Here is a 24,632-nt window from a genome sequence, read left to right as displayed (position 1 = left end):
CTGACGGACTCCACTATCAAGAACGATTCCATCCACCTCCAACAAGAAAACGCTACACTATACTACTTCTCACCAATAACCCCCCAATCAATCCATCCAACATTCCCAAACTCTCCAGTGGGCTCCTGGAACACTCTTTCAGGCTCACTATACCCCTTCCAAGCCTTCCTATCAAGCAAAGTAGTAACACCCCCCTCAATCCGTCCAGTGCGATTGAAGCCAGCCCCAGAAACCGCATACTCAGCCATAAGAGTAACACCCTCCTGGAAACGTGCAACACCAGAAACAACCCAATCAATATACCCACTAGCAGTGATACTGCCGTCCTCAGTACACCGCGCAAAAATAGACCGGTGTTGACTATTCCACGGCCGCCCAAGCGCACATTCACCAATAATATCAGGTGCAATGGATGTATTTGCCGCGCGCACGTCCGAGTCCACAATGTATACACCGTATTTGTTGGTGAATGTTGTGTTGGTCCCTTTCCAGGCTGTAATCCCGCCGCCGCAACCGCGTAGTTGGATCTTGCTGGATTGGATCCAGGCTGTGCCGAAGCCGTAGAGGAAGTCTGTTTGACCGGCTATTATGCTCTTGTAGAAGTATGCGTTGCCGAGTTTGCCGATGTAGACCTGGTCGCGTGAGTCAGTGTTGCCAGTAAATATTGGTATCGGTAATGTCGTTAACGTTAGAGTTGGTGTTTTGAGTTAGATTAGGGTTTGGGTTTAGAGTGAGTTTGGCTTTGAGATGGATGGATCCAATCCACTGCATAGCCATATCCATTGGAACCACCAACCACCCAAACTATAGACCCAGAAAGAGGAAATCAAGTAAAAAGTGAGTAAAACAAGGAAAAGTGTAAAACTCACAGTATCCTGATACGAAAAAAACCCGCAATAATAAAAGCCGCCGTTAGCACGACTCAAACTCAAAGCATGAGCCGGCCCATCCGAATAGTCAGACCATTCATTCACAAAATCAACATTGTAAACCCTGAAATCCACATTTCCAAACGGCGTATCATCAGGCACGGCATAGCCGGTCGTCCCGGAGCCCGTCAGACTCGATTCGAGAGTGGGCGCTACAACGAGTACACTCGAGTAGACATTATCCACGCTTTGACCTGTTGAGTCTTTATTGGCTGCGGACCAGGTTATGCGGACTTGGTTTGCTGTGGCATCTTTTGGGTTGGTTGTTTCGCCTATGAATGTTATTGGGCCGGCGCGGGTGATGTTTAGTTGTTCGTTGTATGTGCCTGCTTTTATTAAGATTGTTGCTGGGTGTGTATTGTTCGGTAGGGTATTTATTGCTGATTGGATTGTTTTGTAGATTTGTTTTTTGGAGGTGGTTGTGTTGGTTTGGGAGACTATTATTGTTCCCTCTGGACAGTTTTTGCCTGTTGTTTGGCACTGGCGGAGGGTGCTCAGTTTGTGGGGTGAAGATCCGAGGGCTGCTGCTGTGGTCTGGGATAGAAACAGGCTAAGGAGTGGGAGGACGTAAGAGACTCGCATTGTGGCGGTTGTCTCTTGCGTATCGCGTAGATGCTGGATGTGATCAAGGGTGGTGGAATTGCTTCTTTTATAGTATACAGTCCTACATCAAGCTTCGAGAGGGGGTATAGATTTCTAGTCAATTGCGACAGAGAAGAGACGGAAAATTCGAGATACATCTTGCGCCAGTGAAGACTTGAGCTTAGATTGGATCGTAGTTCGGAATTAGGAATCCATAGGTTGAAGACATTGGACCATCTCCGCATATTCACGAGAAAGCTAGACTCGTTGAAGCTTCTCTCCCCGCATGGTGGAAAATCATCCGGGGAAAAGCAGTGGGGGAACTAGGAACGGAAAATTGGCTTCCACCTGTTAGCGGCAAGGACATTGAGAAAGCAGATGGGTGAAGACAGGGGTGTGAAGACGGAGGGGAATCCGCATGGAATGCAGGCCAAGCATTATTCCTAAGGAATGCTACATTTGTAGTTGCAGATTACAATGGAGAATAATTGATTAGAATCCCTTAGATTGACTCAGTGCCACTATTAACGACATACATACACGTAGAGAAAGAAAACTTGACTCTATCGACTCGAAAGCAAACCGCAGCCAAGGGGTAAATGAAACACAAAAGTCTATGATACGGTAAAGGAGCAAAAAAGACGGGAAACAGCCTTTTTGATCCCACGGCATGCATGTCCAAGTAGGTGGCACAGCAAAGATTTGCGTGTAGTGGTAATCGCGGGAAAAGAAGATAAGGAAAAATTATGAACTCGGATCAGTAACGAGTTTAGAAAGCTGGCAGGCGAGTAATTTACTCGTCCTCCTCCACATCGTCGGAGCGAGCACCGAGGGTGTAGCGGGAGTTGCCATCCTTGTCCTGCTCGTGCTCGATGGCGAGCTTGGAAAGGTGGGCGATCATGTTCTCGATCTGGGTGTCGGCCTTGGAGCGGGTCTTGCGGCCAAGGTTGTCCAGAGCGGGGACGATGGTCAGGAGGTAGTACACAACGGCGATGATGACAGTCACACCGATAGAGTAGGCCCAGATGACAACGACAGTGACGATGTCGACATCGTTGTTCTTGGAGAAGCCAGGTCCAGCGGGGTCACGGGGAGAGGTCTGCTCCCAGTCGGGCGCGAGCCAGCCGAAGACACAGAACAAGGTGGCGAGGACATCGACAATAAAGATGGCGATGACCAACTGCCACGAGGGCCAGGTCTTACCGCCACGAGTGACGAAGATCAACCAGTTCTCAGTAAGGGCAATCTCGAGGAAGAGAATCTCCTGGGGAGAACCGAAGTTCTGAATGATACCACCGTTCTCGAGGAAGAGGGTACCACGGATGATCCAGGTGGCGGCAGCAAGCATGATTCCAAGAACGACGGAGATAACCCAGATCTTGGGCAACTGCCACTCGACGGGGCGGGCCTCAAAGTGAGCGTTATCGTAAGCGACGGCAATGGTGGCCAAATCGGCGAACAGGGCGATGAAGACAATGAGCGAAGAGTCGACGGTCTCGTTGATGATGATCATGGAAGTAACAAGGTAGATCTCAAGGTGGAGACACAGAGCGATACGGTACTGAATGTAGGCCTTCATACGCTGGAAAATCTGACGAGCAAGCTTGATAGCATCGACGATGGTGGAGAGACCGGGGGCGAGGAAGACGATATCGGCGGCGGCCTGGGCAGCCTCAGTGGAACCCTCGACGGCGATACCACAGTCAGCCTTCTTGAGAGAGGGAGCATCGTTGACACCGTCACCAGTCATGGCAGTCAAGTGACCACGCTGCTGGAGCATCTCGACGACCTGGTACTTGTGCTCGGGGAAGACCTCAGCGAAACCATCAGCCTTCTCAACAAGGTCGTGCTGGGCGGAACCAGCGAGACCACCGTGGATCAGACGCTCAGAGTCGTAAACCTTAGTACCGAGAGCAAGCATCTTGCAAGTCTCCTTGGCGATAGCGATGGCGTCACCAGTCAACATCTTGACAGAGAGACCAAGAACCTGGGCTTCAGCGATAGTGTGGGCGGTATCCTCACGAGGGGGATCGAACATGGGGTACATGCCCAGCAACTGCCAAGGCTCACCCTCCTTCATGACGGCAACACCGAGAGAACGGAAACCACGGCGAGCGAACTCACCAGCCTTGGCACGGTAGAGATCAGCCTCCTCCTTGGAGCACTCAGACATGTTAAGGATAGCCTTGGGGGCACCCTTGGCGCAAATGTAGCGAACACCGTCGCAGGTACAGACAGTGGTAATACGCTTGGAGACGGGGTCGAAAGGAGTGTACTTCTCGGTGATCCAGTTGCGGGACAGGATCTCACGAGCCTTGGGGTAACGACGGAGAGTAAGGACAGTAACCTTGTCAATGGGGTCGAGGTTCTTGATGTTGTGGGAAGAGGCAATAGCAGCGACGGCCATCATCCAGTTGACATCAACACCCTCAGAGACGTAAGGCTCACGGATGGAGAGCTGGTTGGCAGTGAGAGTACCGGTCTTGTCAGAGCAAAGAACGTCGACACCAGCGAGCGACTCAATGGCGGTGAGCTTCTGGACAATAGCCTTCTGCTCGGCCAGGTAGGCGGCACCGACAGCGAGAGTGGTGGTGGTAACGACGGGCAGACCGACGGGGACACCAATAATCAGGAGAATCAAAGTGTAGTGGAGCAAGTTGTTGTCGGAATCTTCAGGGGTAGCGATCTTGAGGTGACGGAAGAAACCACCAATCCAAGCAGCGAGAATCCAGAACATGACGAGAACGAGCAGGGAGGTACCAATGTTGTCCATGACAGCCTTGAAGTGACCGGAGTCCTGGGCACCCTGAACAAGGGCAGCGGTACGACCGACGAAGGAGTGACGAGCAGTAGCGGTGACAATACCGTAGGCCTTGCCACGCTTGCAACCGGTGGTGTAGTAACAGGTGTCGGCCATGTACTTGTCGACAGCGAGAGACTCACCAGTGATGGCGGACTGATCACAAGCAATGAGGGAAACACCCTGGTGAACATCACCCTCATCATCGTCATCATCACCGTGCTTCTCCTTGAGGGTGTCGTCGGTGGCGTTGGCGAGGTACTCCTTGTATGCCTCGAACATCTCGGGCTTGGCGTAGTCACAGATCAGACGGACATCGGCAGGGATAACGGTACCCTCCTCGACAATAACAATGTCACCAGCAACGAGCTCACGAGCGAGGATCTCCTCCTCCTGACCGTTACGGACAACGATAGCACGCATAGCAATATCACCCTTGAGAGAAGCCACGACGTCGGCAGCCTGCTTCTCCTGGTACCAACCGACGAGAGCGTTGAGCAAAAGAATACCACAGATAACACCGAGATCGATCCAGTCACGGAGACCGGCAGCGAGGAGGACAGCAAGTTCCATAACTACAGATATTATTAGCCATTGATGTCGGAAAGACGCGTTGGACGCTGCTCACCATAGAGAATGGGACCACGGAAGTAACCAATGAACTGGATGAAGATGTTGGTCTTCTCAGTAACGAGCTCGTTCCAGCCGGTCTTCTTGCGGCGGGGCTCGATGTCGGAGGAGCTCAGACCGGCGCGCAGGTCAGTCTCAAGCCAGTCATCGGGGGTAACAAAGCCGTCGGAGACACCGTCGGTCTTGCCACCAAACTTCCACCAGGGCTTCTTCTTCTCCTCACCGGAGCTGAGAGCACCAGCGGAAGAAGTAGAACCACGACGGCCATCCTTGGCAGTCGAGATGTACCGGTTCAAGGCAGAGTACTCATCGAGGTTGCCCTCCTCACCGGCTTCACGAGTGTGACGTTCGCCATTTTCGACGTCGACAGCATAGGAGATTCTCCGCTCCGCCATTGTTGCTGTTGCTTCGGCTCACGCCTGTAACAAAATGAGCAATAAAGCACACCAACGGAAGACTGGTATGGCAGAGTCGGAATAAATCCTATAGAAAGGAGGAAAAGAGAAAACGAGAGGGGTGGTTGGAAGGAGGGACAGTTTTATAATGAGATACGGGGGGGCCACAGAGAGGGAACCGGAGTGGGTGGGTGGATAAAGAGGGAAAAAAAAAAGAAATAAAAAAAAGAGAGATGAAAAAGGGAAAATTGAAAAAGACGGAAATTGATTGAAATAGGCAAAGAAGGTATTTGACCTGACTCCCGTAGATACTTGGTTGCTGGGGGAGAAGCGTGTAGCTCTATTTTTTTATATTTTTTCTTTATTTTTTATCTGAGAGTTTTTCAATACCACTAGCCCCTTTCCAGCATACAACTAGCCAATCAACGATCGTCAATTCGCATAGCATGCAGTGGGTCCTCCCACTCTCGGCTTAGTCGGGAACTGAAAATTCACCCATGATACACGGGCAATACACGCAGCACCGGCAGGCCAGTGCCGAGTTGGCCTCCACAGAAAAGTGCCCCAGTTCTTACACTATGCGCGATTTTTGTCTGGGGAGACAGCAATTTCCCTTGCTCACTGTTCGCTACTAGAGATTTGGCGCAGATAACAAAACTGTATGTCTCGTACTATTTCCGGAGAATTGATATCGAAATAGTATAACATAGTAACTAGAATAGGAATGCCCTTGCAGGAGAATGTTCCTTCATCAAGCTACTTGGTCCGTGATATAGACGTCTGCGGCGTATAATACTTGGTACTTGGTACCGTCTTACCCGGATGCGTGTAATGCCACGGCCTTATTGCCACCGCCTCGCCGAAGCTGCCTCCTACGACAGTCGATCTTTGCTCTGTCGGCCTCCCCCTGGCCTCGTGGAGTCAGAGTCATTTAATTCGGTGCCCCTCACTGGCTACAGTCCTCCGCTAACATCTCCTAGTCTCTTCCGGGCGACTTTGCTCGAATCACCGTGTGCAGAGACCCGACCGATGAAATCATCGCACCTCGATCGGCGACTCAATCCCCGACTCGCGACTGCTTCGAGTATCGTATCACACGCACATGATTAGGATCGTTCACCGTGAAGGCGGCTACGATATTTCAAATGGCTGGACTACGCTCTAAGGCGGGCGGAAATCATGATCTGAAATTAGATCTAAATTGCTACTAATTACGAGGTTTCTCTCCGAACCATGCGCCAATACATAACTCTGATCCCGCCTGACACTATGCATGACTGCGTGCGGTCAAGACAGATCCCAGCACAGCGCGATATCCGAGTGCGGGAATACCCAATGAAGCATAGCATATCAGAGATCCGCGAACCCTTCAAGCTTCCGGTGCATACAACTGTCTGCAGTCTGATATGCCATTGGATGGAACGCTGGCGAAAGTACAGTCACAGTCCCATTCATTGGGGATGCACCCCGGCTTTCTGATTTTGCCTTGGCAGGTTATATTCCCCAGGCCAATCTCCTATCTCCATCTCCTGGGGATTGATCGTGCACGGCCACCACTTCACTACGTTCTAGACACGATAAATTGCAGGAATTCCTTTTACCACCAGACAACTGGACAAGAGTCTGGTACCTGTAGCATTGCACATTAATATATATTGCCCGTCTCGCATATATACATTCAACCAGGCGCGTTCCGCGGCAGGCGTCCCGCTACAGTAGGACTAGCACAATTATGGGGCGCCGATAATGATACCTAATAAATATTACTCACCTCCAAAGATACCACTGCTTCCCACGTCACTCTGGAGCCCCTGTCTCATCGCCATAATCTGCGAGAGGAATAGCTTAAGAAACATAAGCCAAACTTGTTCGGGAAACCGACCCCGGCAAGAAAAATGCCCACGCTCCTCCCGCCGCCCCGTGCGAGAAACAAAAAAAAAGCAAGAAAAAAGCAAAAAAAAGCCTCGAATTGAGTTATTCCGGGGGATTCTCGCCGTTTAGCCTTTCTCACAAACCACGTCAGCCAAGCCAATTCGCCTCCAACAGTGCAGTGTAACTAAATGGATCGGATAGTCGGATAATGGCCCTACAGTGTAGCATAGTATTCGTATTCTCTCCTATTGTTCTCGCCCGATGACCCTTCAAAATCTGTAAGCCGAGGTGCATAAGTGGAGAGCTCAGCGACTCCATCGAAAATTCGACCATCGAAGCCTCCAGAAAAATTGGAAATTGGTGTCCAGGTCCTCCCCCACGCACGACCCGTGGATCCAGTCAGGCGATATCCGTAGGGGTCAATGGACAGTGAATGGCGCACATGTACTGGCGATTAAGACGTCAACCGTCAACTCCAAATTGGCAGGGGTTGCTACCGTATTCTCATCATATTAAACCCATGGACGATCCGACATGCAACGACTGGGCACCGGCGTTGCCGTAAACGTAAATTGGGGGGCTGGCACTGGCCCTGTTTCATGATCTCCCAGAGCTACTGCACCACCTGCGTTATATATTATCGCTCATCTAATTAGGATAGATCGAACGAATGTTCCTCCAAGCGCTTGGGCTTGGAAATGTTAATCTCGTGGCGAATATCGGTCGGACCAGTTAGCCGTATTAAATTGTAGTACATCATACTAGACTATAGTCTACACTACACTGTAGACCCTACACGTGAACGAGACCTGAACTCACGCGATCTGACGTCTCGCAGCCCTGGGCGATCACGCCGCTGATGTCGTCGGGGTCTGGGGAAATACCGAAGGAAATCCTTTTCGCACGGGCTTGTCGCCTCTGAACAAAATGCCTCATGGAGACATACCGGGTCCGAATTTACAATAGACGGTGAGAATGGAAAATTCTGGTTGCCACCAAGCTGGGGCCCCGATTAGGCAAGATTACCAGAGCTGCTGTGAGCAGAGTAAACTGGAGGCTAGGTGGACCTCAGTGCGTGTCCGTATTGTTTTAGGGTGATTCTGGGCGTCTTCTAGAAGGCCTGTTCCGTGGTTACATCTTTTTTTTTTTTTTTTTTCTCATGCATACTGCAAAGTAGTCAGTAGTACAGTACTTTGTCGGGAAATCGGCATGCATGAAATGGCTCATTGTACTATGAGAACGATAAGAACAAACCGACTCTACTTTCCGTCTAGTGCTATAACGTCATGACTCTCTCTCTGACCATACCAATACCATTTTTGTTACGAAAAACCGCCCTGAAAAGCTTTCATCTCAGTCTAGCCAATCATAGCCCGCATAATCTCCTGACTCAGCGTCTCATTCCTGAATCTCCCGTGTGCCTTTGGATTTGCCGTGTTGATGCATGCCACCCTACAGGTGATGATGTCGACATCTGCCCAAAACATATCCCGAGAATCTCAATGCAATTGATAGTTACAATCGAGTTATCCCCCATATAGGCTGTTACTATCTTGTACATGTAGCCCACACTGTGTATCGACCCAAGTCTTGGCTTCACCGCGCAGGCGTGTACCTACAGTAGTGGGCAATTAGTGCGATGGGCCCTCTCTGTGCCCAGCAATCAGACGCCCCAATTGCGGAAGAGAGGAGCCCATATCCATCTGAATCAAACCCTCACCGGTGGGCCAGAGGAGCATCGTGAGCTGTCCCCACTGGACGATCGCCCGCCTGCCAAATCGTTGCTTGATTACGGTATCATTGGTACCGGACTGGTGTCCGAGGACTATTTGCCGATCGAGATCGTGAGGCATTTTCTGTCGCTCTGTACATACTGTACAGACTCACATTACTGTACAACTAGGCTTTCACCTCTAGATATCCGCGGAGGTTTTCCTTGCTTCTACGTGGCTAGCAATGCCGTGTCAATTGCAATATTGCTTTCCACAGTGTACTAAGTAGCGACCACCATCTCATACACACAAAATAATATATATCAGTACCAATACAAAAATACTATACACACTATTCCCAACGTGCCGTTCGCCAAGCCCAGCTTTGTTCACCACCCCAGGATTTACGTTATTGCCCATGGAGAAAAAGAACAAAAGCGGGTGAAATAGGCATGCTACGGAGGACAAAGTACGGAGTCTGCCCGGATACACTGTAGCGGCCAAGGGGAAAGGCCTCACCCTCGGCCTATTCAGGAAAGATGCCATGCAGCTCCCGCTGCAGAACAAAAAGGCAAATGGCCTGAAACGGGGCCCCGGTGCCGAGATGAACGTGGTTTAGCTCTGGTTAGGAAAATGCCTCTCCTTCAACTCATTTCGCCCCGTAAATAGTACAATGTAGCCAGAGCTTACATGGCATGTACAGTATACGATAGTCGTCTTATTATATTCCTATTTCCACTGTACTACTCCAGTACAGAGCTATTCAAGCGTTTTTCGGCAAGAGGGGCGCGATGGCCATAGCTTCTGGTATTCAACGCTTTCCTTCCCTAGCATTGTCTACTGTAGACGGTGTAGCTCCAATGCTATAGCGTGTAGCTATACCCAAACGAAAACAATAATCGTCATCGGTGTCCAATGTCTCTTATGTCCGTGCTTTTCGCCTTTCACCGTTCAGGGCCAGGTACGAGTCATTCCGATAATTGAGGATTCCCCAGCTGCCCACACTATTGGACAACCTGTCCGACTCAATCGGCCTCGGTCTTGGCCGTCTTCTGTCTCTGCTTTAATTGTTCACTAAACTCGGCCAGTGTCGGCCGGAATCCCGTCTCAAACCCGTCCTGCTTTTCGGGCTACGCGGCACGCGGGACTCGGCACGTCTGCTACAGTTTCACATCTCGAACCAGAGTTGTGTTCTTTTCATGTAGTTTAACTGTGTACCATACTACGTAGATAATCGCTAAATCGTCGCCACAGTGCGAAGACTTTTTTTCCTCCTTTGTTCCTTTTTTTTACGCGGTTGGCCCTCTTTTGCCGATGGCCGGGTAAATTATCTCGTCGTCTCATTCGTTTATTCGTTTGAGGGCTTCTATCCACATAGTGAATTTTGTTCGCCTTATCAGCCCTATTCAGCTCGGCACAATATGGCACAATACTGATTATGTGTGCTCATAGTTAGCTGACTCGTGCCGGTTACCCTGAGATTTGCTTGAATGTATCTTCCTTGGCTGCATACAACCCCTGTGCCGATCGAACGGTCACTTTGAGAGGATTTTCAGGACACGTCTCCGCGCACAGGTCGCTCTGAAAAGCGAGAACAAGTACTTGGCCAGACCAATTCTAGTCTCGGGCTTTGGCGTAAGATTGCCCTGCTACTTTACTTTCGTTCACGGTCGGTGTTTGGCCTCGGAGATTCCAGGGAGTTACTACATACAGTATTCATGTGGAATTGTGTACTCCGTACTATGGTGCACAAGTAGTGTCACTGTCTACACTATTCTCCACTAACCAATTCACCCTCTATAGTATATCTTCAACAGATTGATCAGCAAAGAAAGCTAGCATACAGTAGCTAAAAAAGGAAAGATAGCTCGCATGTCAAACCATACCCACTGTACTCAGTAGTACAGTATGACTTCACCAGCCGAGCCTCTTCCATGACATAACAACATACTCCCCAAAAAGGCAAAGAATAGCAGCATCAAACCCAAAACAAAGACCAAAAACACGTCGACGCGAAACCTCACCCCAAACAGCCCCCAAACATTACCATAAAAGGCCACATGTTGAGAATTCCCCCTTCGGGCCGTGATCGACAGGAGAAGCAACAAACCCCCCCCCCCCACATCCCATTGCACAGAGACCCTCCCGTATCCGCGAATGTCGCAAGGGGATTTATCTACGCTTGTGTTTGTCTCCATCTTTTGCACATCACTATTTACTGGGGGTGATTGGCGTCTGCAAACCGGTCTGGGAGGGGAGGAGGGGGGAAGGCTCGTGCCTGACATCCCCCGGAGATAGATACAGTATAGTAAGTACGGATGTCTGATCCAGGGGCATCTTTCTCTGTTTGGAATATGGGGAATGGCATGGGCAGTGCGAGACGCGATGTTGTCATTCTACTGTAAGACATTACAGCATGTTGTTTGTTTGGGGTGTGGTTTGACCAGCCCCCCTTTCTGTGACGCAAGAATGGAGTACTAACTGTCTGGGGATGTATGTGCGCGATGCGCGATGCGCTATGCTTCCCTTGGTAGTCTCTACCGCTGACTATACCTATCTACTATGTTCAATTCCCCCTACTTCGCGCTACAGTAGCGATGGAGCTATGTATAGCACTATTTTAGCCGAGGTGATTAAGATGGACATCAAGCATAGGATAGCTTACGGGTACGGTCGTGTAGTTGTCGCTTGACGCGATTGGTAAGTAACCCGACCAGTATCATACGCCATGACCGTCAATAGAGTGCAATGCACACGCGCCGTGGCAGTAGAAATGCTGGTATTACATGTCCTCTTGGCTGGGTCTATTAGTAACAGGGGCACGCTGGTCTTACGGTCCTATTGTCATACCTGATACATGCATTGCTTTCCTTTCTCTAGAGATTCGGATTTTCAATATAGTTGTAAGTAAGACGTCATAGTGTACCCCGTACTCCGTATTCAGATTCAGACTGCGACAATCCCGCTACTGCAAATGTCACTGCCACTATTGATCGGCTAAACTCCGTCCAGTATTTTAGATCACTCTATGAAGAACAGTGCACAGTAACTCCATCAATTCGTCACTCTGGCATCATGAAGTACTGTTTTTATTGTGGGATCATTCTGCCTGGCAGGCTGCGAGAAAATCATCTGTCAATCTGTGCGAGAAGCACGTAGGCTGCATAGCCACCGTTGAATTGCGTCTGGTACTAGCGCCGATTGACCACTATTGCCGGTGCCTGGTACAAATCTGGGGGGGGGGGGGGGGTGCATACAGATTGGAATAGTATTCTGTTCTAGATTTACAGGTACCATGTACCCGGGCCTATTGAGACTTGGGAGATTATACTATACCGCATCCCGGTACGAATGACATGTACATGTCTGCCAAGCAAAGGCAGGGATGAATTCGTGGGGATTTCAGTTCGGAGGACGCGGGTGGTGATCAGCCATGCTGCCTGGCGTGCAGAGAAGAAGGGATCTATAGATAGCATTCGGGACTGTGAATGGACGGGTGATGTATTTCCCCTGCCATAACGGGAGACATGACTGCATGATCGACGATAAACTGACAGAGCCAAGATCCAAGCATCAATACATGTTAGAGGGGGGCGCAATAATGCTCCAGTTGTCAACAGTGTGCATCTGAGTTTCTGGGTTTCCTTGGCTAACCGGATTGGATACACGGCATTGCCCAATTATGAGACATGCTTTGAATTCAAGGGAAGGGGGGCAGGAGCTCGACTTCCCGATGTTACTGTCCATGTTCTCATCGTGGGTCCCGAACTATCAATAATTTGTAGTCAGTCGGGGCTTGATGACATGCAGGCTCCGATGCGTTTTACTCCATTAGGAAGAGCATCAGAATCAAGAATCATGGAATGAATACATCACATGGTCATGGCAAAAAAGGGAGAGACAGGATTCCCCCGAGATCCTAAAATCAGTGCAAAGCAGATCCTCGCGCCTCATCCCCGTCCTCTCCGGGCAATCATTCTTGGCGCTCAGCGTCTCCCAAAAACAAAACAGACACTATTCAAAGACCTCTTGGCAATAGACAAGGTCAGACTACTGTAAGTTATTGTATACACGGGGTAAAACAATGCCAATGCCAATGCCAACTTACTCTAAACCCTTGATCGGCTGATCTACTTCTCTCTCGTACCGGTCCACCAAGTTCCAAGCAACCCCCGCCAAGACGCGCCGTGCATCCCTTCCGCATTATCGTCTTGGCAAGCATGGCGCCTAAACCCAACCCCCTTTTTTACTGTCGGAGTCCGATACGCACAGCTGATAACAGTGTGCATTTTGGTATGGGATTTGATCTCCGTGGGGGTGGAGAGGAGAGGGAAGACTGGCGCAAGGGCTGGTCATTGTAATGTTCGCATCTTGGCGGGGGCAGTGTGCATGCTTCCTCTCATGCACTTGGTACTGTACTCCGTGTAGTTACAGGCGGGATCGGAGTTACATTCGGGATGTGCATGTGCAGATTACTGTCGAATAGAGTGCTTAGTCTATTGAAAGTGTGTTTCTGCCAGGGGTGTAGTCAGACTTGGTGCGTGCTTGCGGTGTCAGTGAGGCATTTGTTTCCTCTGGCCAAGATGGCGGTCTATTGTCGAAGAGTCTTGGGCTTCTTACTGTAGTTGATCGGTAGGTATTGTGCTTCTAGGGGATCTTGGCTTGTAGGACAGCGCCCTGGGCGCTGCAGATTTCGCCCGGCTGACCTCAGCCAGCTTCTTGCTGCTAGTTACACTGTATTTTGTAGGTATGAGGTTTGCTTTGTGATTACCCTATAGCAGGGATGCGGCCATATGGAAAAGTCTGGGTCGATGTGCTTGTTCGAGAGTGCATCGGGAGTTGTACGCTTGTCGGCCAGTTTAAACATGCGCGATGTAAAAGTTGTCACCTTTTCTGGAATAAATGGATATACTCCATATAATTTCAGTGATAATTTTGCTTTATATCAGGGTTTATGTCTACCTGATATCGTGGGTCGATGTCGATATATGTTGTGTTATCAGATATATATCATGGGCACCATAGATAGATGAATATACAGCACCCTCAAGATATATATAATGACCCCCTATTCAGCAGATGCATCTACTCTATAGCCCAGTATGCCTCTGACCTGGATATATATTTAACAAAACGTCTGGCTGAGTTTACTCATCTACCACGCTACGAGCATCGCTGAACCCAGCTTGTTAGACCAATGTCCACTCTCCATCTCCAGTAGTTCAACATCACCAGTAGTTCAACATCACCAGTATTGTAACTATTACCATTGATCTACTAGTCACTAGCAGCTAGCCCGCATTCTCCCGATCTTACAGGAATGCAGCAAGGAGCGCGTGTGATGTCAGAGATAATCGGAATGAAAAAGAGCAAGCTATGCCGAGGACCAATGACGAAATAGTCCCCTTGATTGACCTTGATTAGAGCTGTTGCTCTAAGCAACCTATGTCACGCTGTCTCGGATCAGTCCCTGCATCCTGCAACCACGTGGAGACACGATGGTGCAAGGAACGGGTGAAAACCCCGTTGTATCAAGATGACAGCAATCAGAACGCGATTCTCGATCCTACAGTGCACGGGACCATCAAACCTGGCATATGTTTCTCAATGGCGAACTTGGCGCGCCAGCCTGAGCAGTGGCCTGGCATGAGGACGGCTGGATCGAGCTTCTTTAAGTCGGTTACTGTGCTCTCGATCTGATCTGGTTCACTCATGGCCAGATGGAATCCGCCTACTACGGCGTGGACAGGGGCTTTTCCGCCAGTCAGTTGTACAGCGTGCTTCACTGTGTTTACTACACCTGCGTGACTGCACCCTGTGAAGACGACCAGGCCCTTGTCTAGAGGTGTTGTTAGTATGAATTCCAAGATATGGGATAGATATCCACGCACCCTTCAAGCTACAGATGAGAGACCGCTCATCGGTTATACTTTCATCAGAGAACCAATCATTCTCATCGGGGTCATATCGTACTGCATTTCGCAGACCTGTCTCGTACGGTGTTACTCGAGGGATCTCCCCTGAGATGAGGAAGAAGTTATCCAACACGGTGTGTGGCTCAGCTCTTTTATCAACAGATGACCCTGCGTATTCTAATTCCTTGAAGGTCGGATCTGCCTCAAGGGATATCGTCACTTCCGGCAGAGCAATACCTCTGTATACCGGCCGATCGGGATGCAAGTCCACGATGATCTCGTCGGAGCGGCCCTGAGCTTTTTTGGCCTCGTTGATCATGCGGATAGCTTGAGGGAGACCACCTGATTAATAGTCAGAACAGCGAACATGCAACTAGACGTGCTGTCTATCATGGTCACAAACCGGAGTGATCTCGATGCCAGTGAGATAGTTGGATGACTTCCACCGAGGAGAGATTCGGTCGAAGTCGTTTCACATTTCGTTCCCATGCATCCTCCTCAGGACCAGCATCAAAGAGAATAGCATGTTTCTTATCGCCTTTGGTGGCTGTCTATCAAATGCTTAGCACTGGTCCACATCCACTTCAGTGAGATAACTCACGACAAGAATTGACAGGCCATGAGCTGAGCAGCAGACGTCTTCCAATCTTAATTCCTTCCAGGCGCCTCCGCGGTCACTCAATTTGTGTTGGGACATCATGGCGACAGTTCCCAGGTTTCCAGTGACCTGCACGGTACCTGGCGCCGGGGGCGAGAGCGGATCCAGCTCATTGTCAATGATGACAATTGCATCCAGCGAGTCTACCTCTTCGAGGTTTACAATTGGAAAGTCATCGCTTTCATCACTGTTTAGACCCATGTTAGCGGTCACATGTTTCAGCTTGGTCTCTGTTGCAATATAGCCGCGGCTCGAGCAACATGACATGAGGAAAGTACCTGAAAGGATCATGACGAGCTGGGTTCAAGGGATCCATGGTAAATTTGAAGCCGAAAACTTATGAGAAAAGAAAATGCAAGAGCAAGTGCAAGTAAACTTAGACAGCGAAAATCGATGAGCTTATATGTCTCCACTAATGTGGGGGAATCTCTTCCTAAAGATCTTCCAATCGCAACCTCTGCCTCTTTCTCTCTCATTAATTTCACTAATTTCTCACCATGCGCCCCTCTCACAATGCTTTCGTCTTGCTACTCGTCCTCCTTGTCTCCCCTGTGTGCGTATCCGCGATCGGTGCATCATGCTTCAAAGTCGTCTCCGCGCTCGTCGGCCGACCGACTCACCTCTTCAACAAGTTCCAGAGTGAGATCTGTGATCAAGGATGCAAACCGACAGTTCCCCACTGGGATCTCTGGACCCGAAACAACACATTCGTCCCGGCCGTGCGGAGCCTTATGCAGCGCATGAACGTCCCACACAAAGAAGAGGCGCTACTGAAAATGGGCGACGACGTGGCCGTCACCATCAAGCAGAACTGCGGCCCGATGCTTGGTGGGGGTCGACATATCTGCTCGGACCCAGAGATCCTGGCTGGCTTTGGCAACTGCTTCAAGCGCAATTTCCTCAAGGCTTCCATCAAGCACTTGCCTGTGCTGATCCCAATGGCCTCTGATGCCTCGTGCAAGGAGCAGCTGAAGTTTTTGGAGAGTGATAAGCTTTGGGATGAGACTATTCCCAACAATATGAGAGAATATGCTGCCGTTTGCGACCAGTTGGGGCCATTTGACCATGATGAGCTGTGATGGCGAACTGAAGATGAATATTGGATAATCTATAGATACCTTTATGTATATATAATCCCGGAATAATAGCCTCTGTCACATAAATCATAACAATAAAGCAAAGCAAAGCAAAGCAATAATCACCGAATCTCCAAATGCCTTAACTCCGACTCCGACTTCGCGGCAGTCACCGCGGATGACGACAGGCCGAACTTCGACCTCCGGATCTGACTCTCCTTCTCTCAATACTCCCCGAAGGTCTCTTCCAGACCCTGTTGAATAATCAAAAACCATGCAGTGATCCAGAATCAACCTCCTCTCTTTATGGCGTCCCCGACGCTTCTCCGCACTTTGCGGCCTGCCCTGCGTCCCTCTATTTGGCGCCCCCAACCCCGACGATACGCCCACCCAGGCCAATTCCAACCCTTCGTACCACCCTCCCCAAGCTCTCTAGGCAAACCAACAGCAGCAAAGTCATATACAAGAACCCGGAAATGGCTGCGCCGCATCGTCTACGTCACACTCGCAACGGGCGTGATCTACGGCATTGACAGGCAGTTCTATGCGCTATCGCTGACCCGCACCGCCCGCACCTTCTCCCTCGGTCTTCTTGTCGCCCTCGACTACAAAATCAATTTTCGTCCACACCCCCCGCTGGCTAGTTCTATTGCTGCTGTGCATGCTCGGAACGCTGAGCGGTTATCAGACCTGCTACGGCATAATGGCGGTCTTTACTTGAAGATTGGACAGGCTATCGCTATGCAATCTGCGATTCTACCACCTGAGTTCCAGAAAATGTTTTCGCGCATGTTTGATGATGCGCCTCAGAATGATTGGAAGGATGTTGAGAAGGTCATTCGTGAGGACTTTGGCAAGTCCCCTGAGGAGGTCTTTGGAGTTTCGTTTACCGGCGAAGCTGGGAAAGGTGTTATGGAGCGACGAGCCAGAGCTAGTGCGAGTGTTGCTCAGGTCCACTGGGCTCGTTTGCAGGATGGCCGGGAAGTTGCTATCAAGATTCAGAAGCGAGAGATCGTAGAGCAAGTAGCCTGGGACCTCTGGGCTTTCAAGTGAGTTTTTAATCCTTTAATCACGGTATGAGTGTGTCCTAACTTTGGATTTCTAGGGTTGTGGCATGGGTATACAGCAAAACGTTTGATATTCCTTTCTACACACTGGTTCCATATGTGAGCGAGAGACTCTCACTTGAGACAGACTTTGTCAATGAGGCAGACAACTCGGAGACCATGGCCAAGTTAGTGGCTGGTGAACCTCGTCTGCGCGATCGCGTGTACGTCCCTCGGGTATACCGTGAGCTGAGTTCAAAGCGCGTCATGACCGCTGAATGGGTAGAAGGCGTGCGGCTCTGGGACAAAGAAGCCATCACGCGCCCCTGGCGCGGTGGTTGGCGCGAGGGAAGCCCAGGCTGCCACGGGACACCATTGGACCGGAAGGGTACACCCGCAGACAAGAACCCGCAGGCTGCCAGGGTCAAGCCAGAGCGTGACTTCTGGAGAGGCTACAAGAACCGCGGCGGCCTGGGATTGTCACTGAAAGATGTGATGACCACCATGGTTGACCTGTTCTCCGCCCAAATGTTCCTATGGGGATGGGTTCACTGCGATCCACACCCTGGAAACATCTTCATCCGCCGCAAGCCAAATGGAAAGCCGGAACTCGTCCTGATCGACCACGGCTTGTACATCCACATGGACCCCGGATTCCGTCACCAATATGCCCGATTTTGGAAAGCCCTCTTGACCTTCGATAACAAGACGCTGACCGAGGTTGCCCAGAGCTGGGGCGTGAATAACCCAGACATCTTCGCATCAGCAACGTTAATGCGCCCCTACCGCGGCGGAGACATGTCGACTCAACGCGGTATCTCCGGTCTAAGCAAGTCCGAACGCGCTGAGCGACACTACGAAATGCAACAGGCAATGCGCAAGGCAGTTCGTCAAATCTTAGGCGATGAAACCAAATGGCCACAAGAACTCATCTTCATCGGGCGCAACCTGCGTATCGTCCAAGGAAACAACCAGTTCCTAGGCTCGCCCGTGAACCGTGTCAAAATCACAGGCATCTGGGCTTCGCGTGCACTCATCGAATCGCCGGATCTGCCGCTGGCTGAGAAGATCCGCAACCTTGGACGACACCTCATCTTCCGGATGGTGTTGTTGACGACTGATATTTTCTTCTACTTCACCAAGGTGCGCCAGTTCTTGCATCTTGGTGGTGGTATGGAGGATGATATTGAAGCTCAGATGCAGAATATGGCTAAGGATATGGGTGTTGAGCTTAACCATAGTGTCTTCGAAGGGTAGATTAGACTGTCCTTGACCTTGCTCATATAGACTTGTGAGTTGAGGGGTGGATGGGGGGTGCATGGGACACCCGTCTACCTCTTTCATAGAAAAATCTCCTAACGTCCCATATAATGAAATTCTCCCTATGAATGCACGATAATCCATTGAGTAACTAGATTAACTGCACCGAGTGTTCGAGAATCACAGAGTTGTCGGTTATGAGACACTAAACCTGTTACAATTCATGACCCGTCGTCACTGAACTACTGTTCACACAGCAGATGGTTATTTCCTTGTCCAGTTATACATTGCAAAGAGCTATGTGACGAAACTCATGTATACTCAACTTTATACACCCTCATGCCAAGCTCAGGCCCAGATCATCAGAATGCCCACTGCTTCAGCCAATTCGCCATCATATCAGGCGTAATCGGAGGCAGCGATCTCATAGTTGGACTTGCGGCCTTCGTGCGCTCCATTTCAAGGGGAACAGATAGAGCCCCTTGTCCTTCAACTAGACTCTGATAAAACTCGAGTAGTGTCAAGGCTGGTTTCCCTGCAAGGTCTTCTGTCGTCGGAGACTTAATCTGCCTGAGCTCTTCAATCCATTGCTCCATGTCCACTTCCTCCAATCCACACATATCATGAATTGGGCCTAGAAGGCTTAGGAGCGACGATGATTGCCGATATGTATGAGGAAGAGGGCGTCAAGACATTCCGTGTTCAAACAGATGTCGGCTTTCACAGTCCTATGATGATCCCACTGGGCAAGCCTTTGATAGGCGCCCTCCAGGATGTTTTGCATCCTACAAAGCCTTCCGTGAAGCTATATTCGACCGCTCTTGCAGACCCCCAAAGCCAGGACTTGCGAGATACCGAGTACTGGATGAGGAACATGATAAACCCGGTCAGACTAACAGATGCGGTAGAAAGCGCTGTTGAAGATGGCCACAGAGTATTCTTGAAGGTGGCAAGTCATCCTCTCGTTTCGCATTCGGTAACCGAGACCTTGTTAGATGGCGAGATAGAGGATTTCTTGGTTGCGTCTACTCTGCGAAGGGATCAACCAGCTGAAAAAAGCCTTGTAAACTGCCTTGGTCAGCTTCATTGCAGCGGAGTCGAGATTGACTGGAAGGCGCAAATGCCAGGTCCTTGGGCTCAAGGCCTACCAACGGGACCATGGCTACATCAGCCAACATTGCCTAAGGTTTCATCCAATCTGACAAGCATGGGATCACATGAAACCAACCAGCATAGCCTCGTTGGACACCGTATTGCCGTCGCCGGCACTGCTACTGTGGTCTACACCAGTATTCTCGACAAGGACTCCAAACCTTTCCCTGGAGACCACCCTGTCTCCGGCACTGAGATTGTGCCTGCAGCTTGTCTTTTGAACACTTTTTTGAAAAGTACAAGAGGAAGACAATTGCAAAATATCTATTTGAAAGTGCCCTTGGCCATCGATGTCCAAAGGACAATCCAAGTTGTGGTCCAAGGGAACAAAGTGAGGATCATGTCTCAACTCAGTCACACAGAACATGCAGATGACTGCTCATGGCTTACTCACACGACTGCATCATGGAACGTTACCTCTGCCTTAGATGAGGAGAAAATTGACCTGAGCGAGTCGGGATGTCGATCCAGAAAGCGGCAGCCAGACAGCTTCACCATCGACTATTTGGCCAGTGTCGGAGTGTCAGCTATGGGTTTCCCTTGGAAGGTGCTTGAGCATTATGGTGACTCATCAGAGATGATCGCAAGAGTTGATGTGGCACCTGGTGTTGATGTATTTGACTGGGATCAATCGTCTTGGGCACCATTCTTGGATGCGGCGACTTCTATCGGATCGTGTATCTTCTTTGAGAAAGCTCGCTTGCGAATGCCGTCACAGGTTCAGCAAGTCGATATTTTCACGAATCATAGTCCGCCTAAGCTTGGCTGGGTTCATGTTCGGAGAAACCCCAGCAGTGAATCTTGCTCAGATGTTCGAATCCTTGATGACCAGGGCGATCTGCTCGTCAAATTTACGTGCATGCAATTCTCCGAGATTGAAGGCACCACGGGCACTAATAAAACTGTGCGTGGCTTGGTCCACCGAGTTGCTTGGCCTCCAGCTAGGCCAGCGGAAGAGCCTCTCCGAATTGAACAACTTATTCTGGTGTCAGGTGATCCTTCCCTGATGCAAAAGTATGCTAGCTCTCTTCCTGGCCATGTTAAGTTGCTTCAAGTCTCAGGACCAGATGAGCTCCAGTCCTTCTTAGACAGTACTTTTGCAGAATCAACGGCTATTGCATACATCCCAGCCGAGGTTGCGTCCTTTGCAGAGGTGTTTGAAGCTACTAAGAATCATACCTGTCAACTTCTTCAAATCATGAAGTGTGCTGTTCACGCTTCATCCCCAGTCAAGGTGTTTACTTCGACGACAAATGTCATGCAAGGTCAGTCAGCAGCGGCACTTGCAAATGCTCCATTGGTCGGTCTCAGCAGAGTGATTGCAAGTGAACACCCAGACGACTTTGGTGGTCTCATCGACAGTGAGAACTACGCGGTTCCTCTCACAACAATAAAGTACATTCAGGATGCGGATGTTATCCGAGTTCTTGATGGAGTACCACGAACTGCTAGACTGCGCGCTCTCCCGACAGATCTTCGAACCCAGCCAATATGCCGCTCTCTTCCTCGTCCCCAAGGAACATACCTCGTAACAGGTGGCATGGATGCTCTCGGGCTTGCAACTGCGGAGTTCCTCGCGGAGAATGGAGCTCAACGACTGGTTTTCCTATCCCGTCGCTCGCTCCCACCACGGTCAACCTGGAATAACGTCCAAGTAGACCTACAGCCAATCATCGCCAAGATCCAAGATCTGGAGCAGCGGGGTGTATCCGTTCACGCCTTGGCCCTTGATATCAGTGCACCTACTGCAACACGCGAGCTACTCAATGGATTACAAAGACTTGATCTTCCACCAGTCGTGGGTGTAGTGCACGCAGCTGGTGTTTTGGAAAATGAGTTGATACTGGAGAGCATACAGACTGCTTTCCATCGAGTCTTCGCCCCGAAGGTCAATGGTGCCCTTGTCTTACACGAGGCTTTCCCCCCTGGTACTCTCGACTTCTTTCTGCTATTCTCCTCCTGTGGGCAATTGCTCGGATTTCCGGGTCAAGGATCGTACGGGAGTGCGAACACCTTCCTCGACACATTAGCTACCCATCGTCGACACCTGGGCGAGAATTCGGTCTCTTTCCAATGGACATCCTGGAAGGAAATGGGCATGGGAAGTGACTCCGAGTTCGTTGCTGCTGAGCTAGAGGGCAAGGGAATCACGGATATTACACGCAACGAAGCTTTCCAGGCTTGGAATCATCTCGCACAGTATGACTTGGACCATGGAGTTGTGCTTCGCACCCGCGCATTGGGTTCAAATGAGCCGGTTCCATCTCCTGTTTTGCAGGACATTGTCACTCGTTCATTGGATGTCAACGCGCAAGGCGACGGGTCTTTGAACAGTGAGACCTCCAACACGATTCCTTCTTCGGGGCCTGAGCTGCGGACATATCTAGATGAGCACATTCGATCATGTGTTGCCAGTGTGCTCCAGCTCTCTCCCAGTGATGCAGATTCTAGAGCTGCAATGAGTGATCTTGGGTTGGATTCTGTCATGAGCGTCGCCTTTAGACGGCAACTTCAGCAGACTTTGAAGATTCCTGTTCCCCCAACGCTGGCTTGGAACCATCCTACCGTTAAGCACTTGGTTGAGTGGTTTGTAAAGAAATTAGACACACAGAATGTGTGATAGCTGTCTAGTTCTACGCCAACTACTTGGAGCTTGTTGCATTTAGTACCAAATTAGGCAGCAGCGTTAATGTTGATTTCGAGCTTCATTCAAAACAAGAATTCTTACAATTTCACTTTCCGTTGGCATTCAGAATGCTTTCCACTTTAAGTCGGATCGCATTTGCCAGACTGCCCTCGCAGATATTGAACATTTTGATCAGCCCAGGTGGAGATGGCAATCTACTAAGCTCATTCAACGATATTTCTCACTCTACAACGGCACCAAAAGAGTTCACATTTACTTCCTTGGCTCTGATTTCTAGCCAGCTTTCGATTTTGATCTTAGTAAGATTTTGCTCTGGCCCTGTCTCCTGGTTGACCTGACTGATTCAAATGCTTGACAAGGTTCGTTATATTCTTGGCCATGTAGTAGCAACGCTGTTAATTCTTGAGATTGCGCAAACGGATGGGGCGTTTTCAGATCAAGAAAGGGGAGGCAAACGGCCTCTAAGCTTGCGATCCATCAACAAAGCCATACGTATCATTTATGAGACACAGAGCTTGTCCACATTCTCTCGTGCGCTGGTGATAGGCGTCTTCTATCAGATTACTCATTATTTCATCAAAACTTGCTTGGAATACTCAATCTTCAGACACAAATTGCTGATACCATTTGCGTACGCCACTTCCTCTATTCTCTTGTGCAAGTTTCATTTGATCTGGACCTGTGCTACCATCTCAGCACCCCGACCTCGAATTCTTTCTTTGAAAGGAGATGCAGTCCAAAAAACATGGATACGCTTAGCAGTCCCCAGTTTTACATATGGGATATGTCAAGCGTTGATGAACGAGGCTTATAGTCTTATACAAGAGTTGATCTTTCGCGGGAAGGAAATGCCAATGTCCACGAGCAGACGAGCCGGTGCTGAGGTTTGTGTCGTGGTTTTTATGCTTGCATTCCGCTTATTGGGACTACTGCCAGCGTCTATATCTCTCATATTGAGCGAAGCAAGTCTTCTACCGGGTAATTTAGAGACAATTATTCCTTCTCCGACAAAGCAACGCGGGTCGACAATTGCAGAGCTGCTCGGAGCAAGAAATATACCCCGAGGAGTTGCTGCATTTGGCAGTACATTGAAGGCATTCGGTGTGCCTCAGCTGTTGTGGCTGATTGAACTTCATCTGAAAATGTGTTTTGTCCAAATAGCGGTGAAGTTGCTCACTCTGCCAATTGTCGTTTTCAGCATTCTTTAATCTCAGCCAGAATACAGCATTGCATGCTTCAGACTTCCAATCAAATCAAGCAAATTCCCAAATCACAGGGGAGAATACCTCCTTTCTCGCTGTGGAGTACAGTTGACCCACCTCATCACCTCTCCCCACTCTCTATATCTTACTAGTAGGAAACATGCATCACGCAGATCTAAGTCAATCGAGATACCCACATTCTTTTTAGATACAAGCTTCTTCTGCAAGTTACGAAGCAATACCATTCCGTACGGCAGCTCATTTGCCTCACATATGCACCGTGCAGCATGCATCATGCAGCGCTAAAGTCAGATTGTGGAAGTAGCGCCACTTTCCAGCTAGAGATCGCCCATGATCTTCCTTGATCGATCTGAGCAAGGCGTGGGCATGCCGATAGTGATGCCTGCTAGTCTTTTACTTGAAAATAGCGAAGGATCATTTCGACTCTGTCCTACAAAATCCTCATTTCGTCATGTCTTGCTCGCTAGCTCTAGTTGTACCCGGCAACAACTCCAGATTTCCGGAAAGGCCCTCAGTCAAACGCGACTTGGGTCCCTTTCCTCCCTCTCATCACTCCACATCTTCTACTCAGCCGGGCATATCATCCATGTCACGGATTCTACCAAGTACAACATTTGGCAAGGTAGCTCGTTGGCTATCAAAAGGTCGACTATGTCGATTCCCCGAAGAATAAGCTGGCTTCACTCTCCCACCAGAATATCTCTCCTATCTGTCTGTCGCTAGTTCTCAGACATC

At 49.7% G+C, this 24,632-nt stretch overlaps 7 protein-coding genes across 7 annotated transcripts; 3 read left to right on the top strand and 4 right to left on the bottom strand.

The window, feature by feature from the left end:
* Positions 1-62: 62 nt before the first annotated feature.
* Positions 63-1,511, bottom strand: N7508_005400 (putative pectin methylesterase; the record flags this gene model as incomplete). Its single annotated transcript, XM_058463466.1, has 2 exons — positions 63-632; positions 870-1,511. 2 exons carry the CDS (start codon positions 1,509-1,511, stop codon positions 63-65), a joined length of 1,212 nt encoding a protein of 403 aa, XP_058319944.1.
* Positions 1,512-2,304: 793 nt separating this feature from the next.
* Positions 2,305-5,336, bottom strand: N7508_005399 (uncharacterized protein; the record flags this gene model as incomplete). The annotated part of the gene is made up of 2 exons (XM_058463465.1): positions 2,305-4,886; positions 4,940-5,336. The coding sequence occupies 2 exons, from the start codon at positions 5,334-5,336 to the stop codon at positions 2,305-2,307; spliced, it is 2,979 nt and encodes a 992-aa protein (XP_058319943.1).
* Positions 5,337-8,839: 3,503 nt separating this feature from the next.
* N7508_005398 (uncharacterized protein) lies at positions 8,840-9,061 on the bottom strand (the record flags this gene model as incomplete). The annotated part of the gene is made up of 1 exon (XM_058463464.1): positions 8,840-9,061. One exon carries the CDS (start codon positions 9,059-9,061, stop codon positions 8,840-8,842), a length of 222 nt encoding a protein of 73 aa, XP_058319942.1.
* A 5,405-nt stretch (positions 9,062-14,466) lies between these two features.
* N7508_005397 (MBL fold metallo-hydrolase) lies at positions 14,467-15,809 on the bottom strand (the record flags this gene model as incomplete). Its single annotated transcript, XM_058463463.1, has 5 exons — positions 14,467-14,759; positions 14,812-15,177; positions 15,239-15,386; positions 15,437-15,680; positions 15,772-15,809. The coding sequence occupies 5 exons, from the start codon at positions 15,807-15,809 to the stop codon at positions 14,467-14,469; spliced, it is 1,089 nt and encodes a 362-aa protein (XP_058319941.1).
* Positions 15,810-15,990: 181 nt separating this feature from the next.
* N7508_005396 (uncharacterized protein) lies at positions 15,991-16,572 on the top strand (the record flags this gene model as incomplete). Its single annotated transcript, XM_058463462.1, has 1 exon — positions 15,991-16,572. The coding sequence occupies one exon, from the start codon at positions 15,991-15,993 to the stop codon at positions 16,570-16,572; it is 582 nt and encodes a 193-aa protein (XP_058319940.1).
* A 303-nt stretch (positions 16,573-16,875) lies between these two features.
* On the top strand, positions 16,876-18,872 carry N7508_005395 (ABC1 kinase family protein; the record flags this gene model as incomplete). Its single annotated transcript, XM_058463461.1, has 2 exons — positions 16,876-17,618; positions 17,675-18,872. The coding sequence occupies 2 exons, from the start codon at positions 16,876-16,878 to the stop codon at positions 18,870-18,872; spliced, it is 1,941 nt and encodes a 646-aa protein (XP_058319939.1).
* A 658-nt stretch (positions 18,873-19,530) lies between these two features.
* N7508_005394 (type I polyketide synthase) lies at positions 19,531-22,647 on the top strand (the record flags this gene model as incomplete). The annotated part of the gene is made up of 1 exon (XM_058463460.1): positions 19,531-22,647. The coding sequence occupies one exon, from the start codon at positions 19,531-19,533 to the stop codon at positions 22,645-22,647; it is 3,117 nt and encodes a 1,038-aa protein (XP_058319938.1).
* Positions 22,648-24,632: the final 1,985 nt, after the last annotated feature.

The sequence above is a fragment of the Penicillium antarcticum genome (assembly GCF_028974205.1).
Source record: "Penicillium antarcticum strain IBT 31339 chromosome Unknown utg000005l_segment0_segment0, whole genome shotgun sequence".
Classification (NCBI taxonomy): domain Eukaryota; kingdom Fungi; phylum Ascomycota; class Eurotiomycetes; order Eurotiales; family Aspergillaceae; genus Penicillium; species Penicillium antarcticum.
The sequence above is the reverse complement of the archived record's forward strand: the minus strand, read 5'-3'. Positions and strand labels throughout refer to the sequence as shown.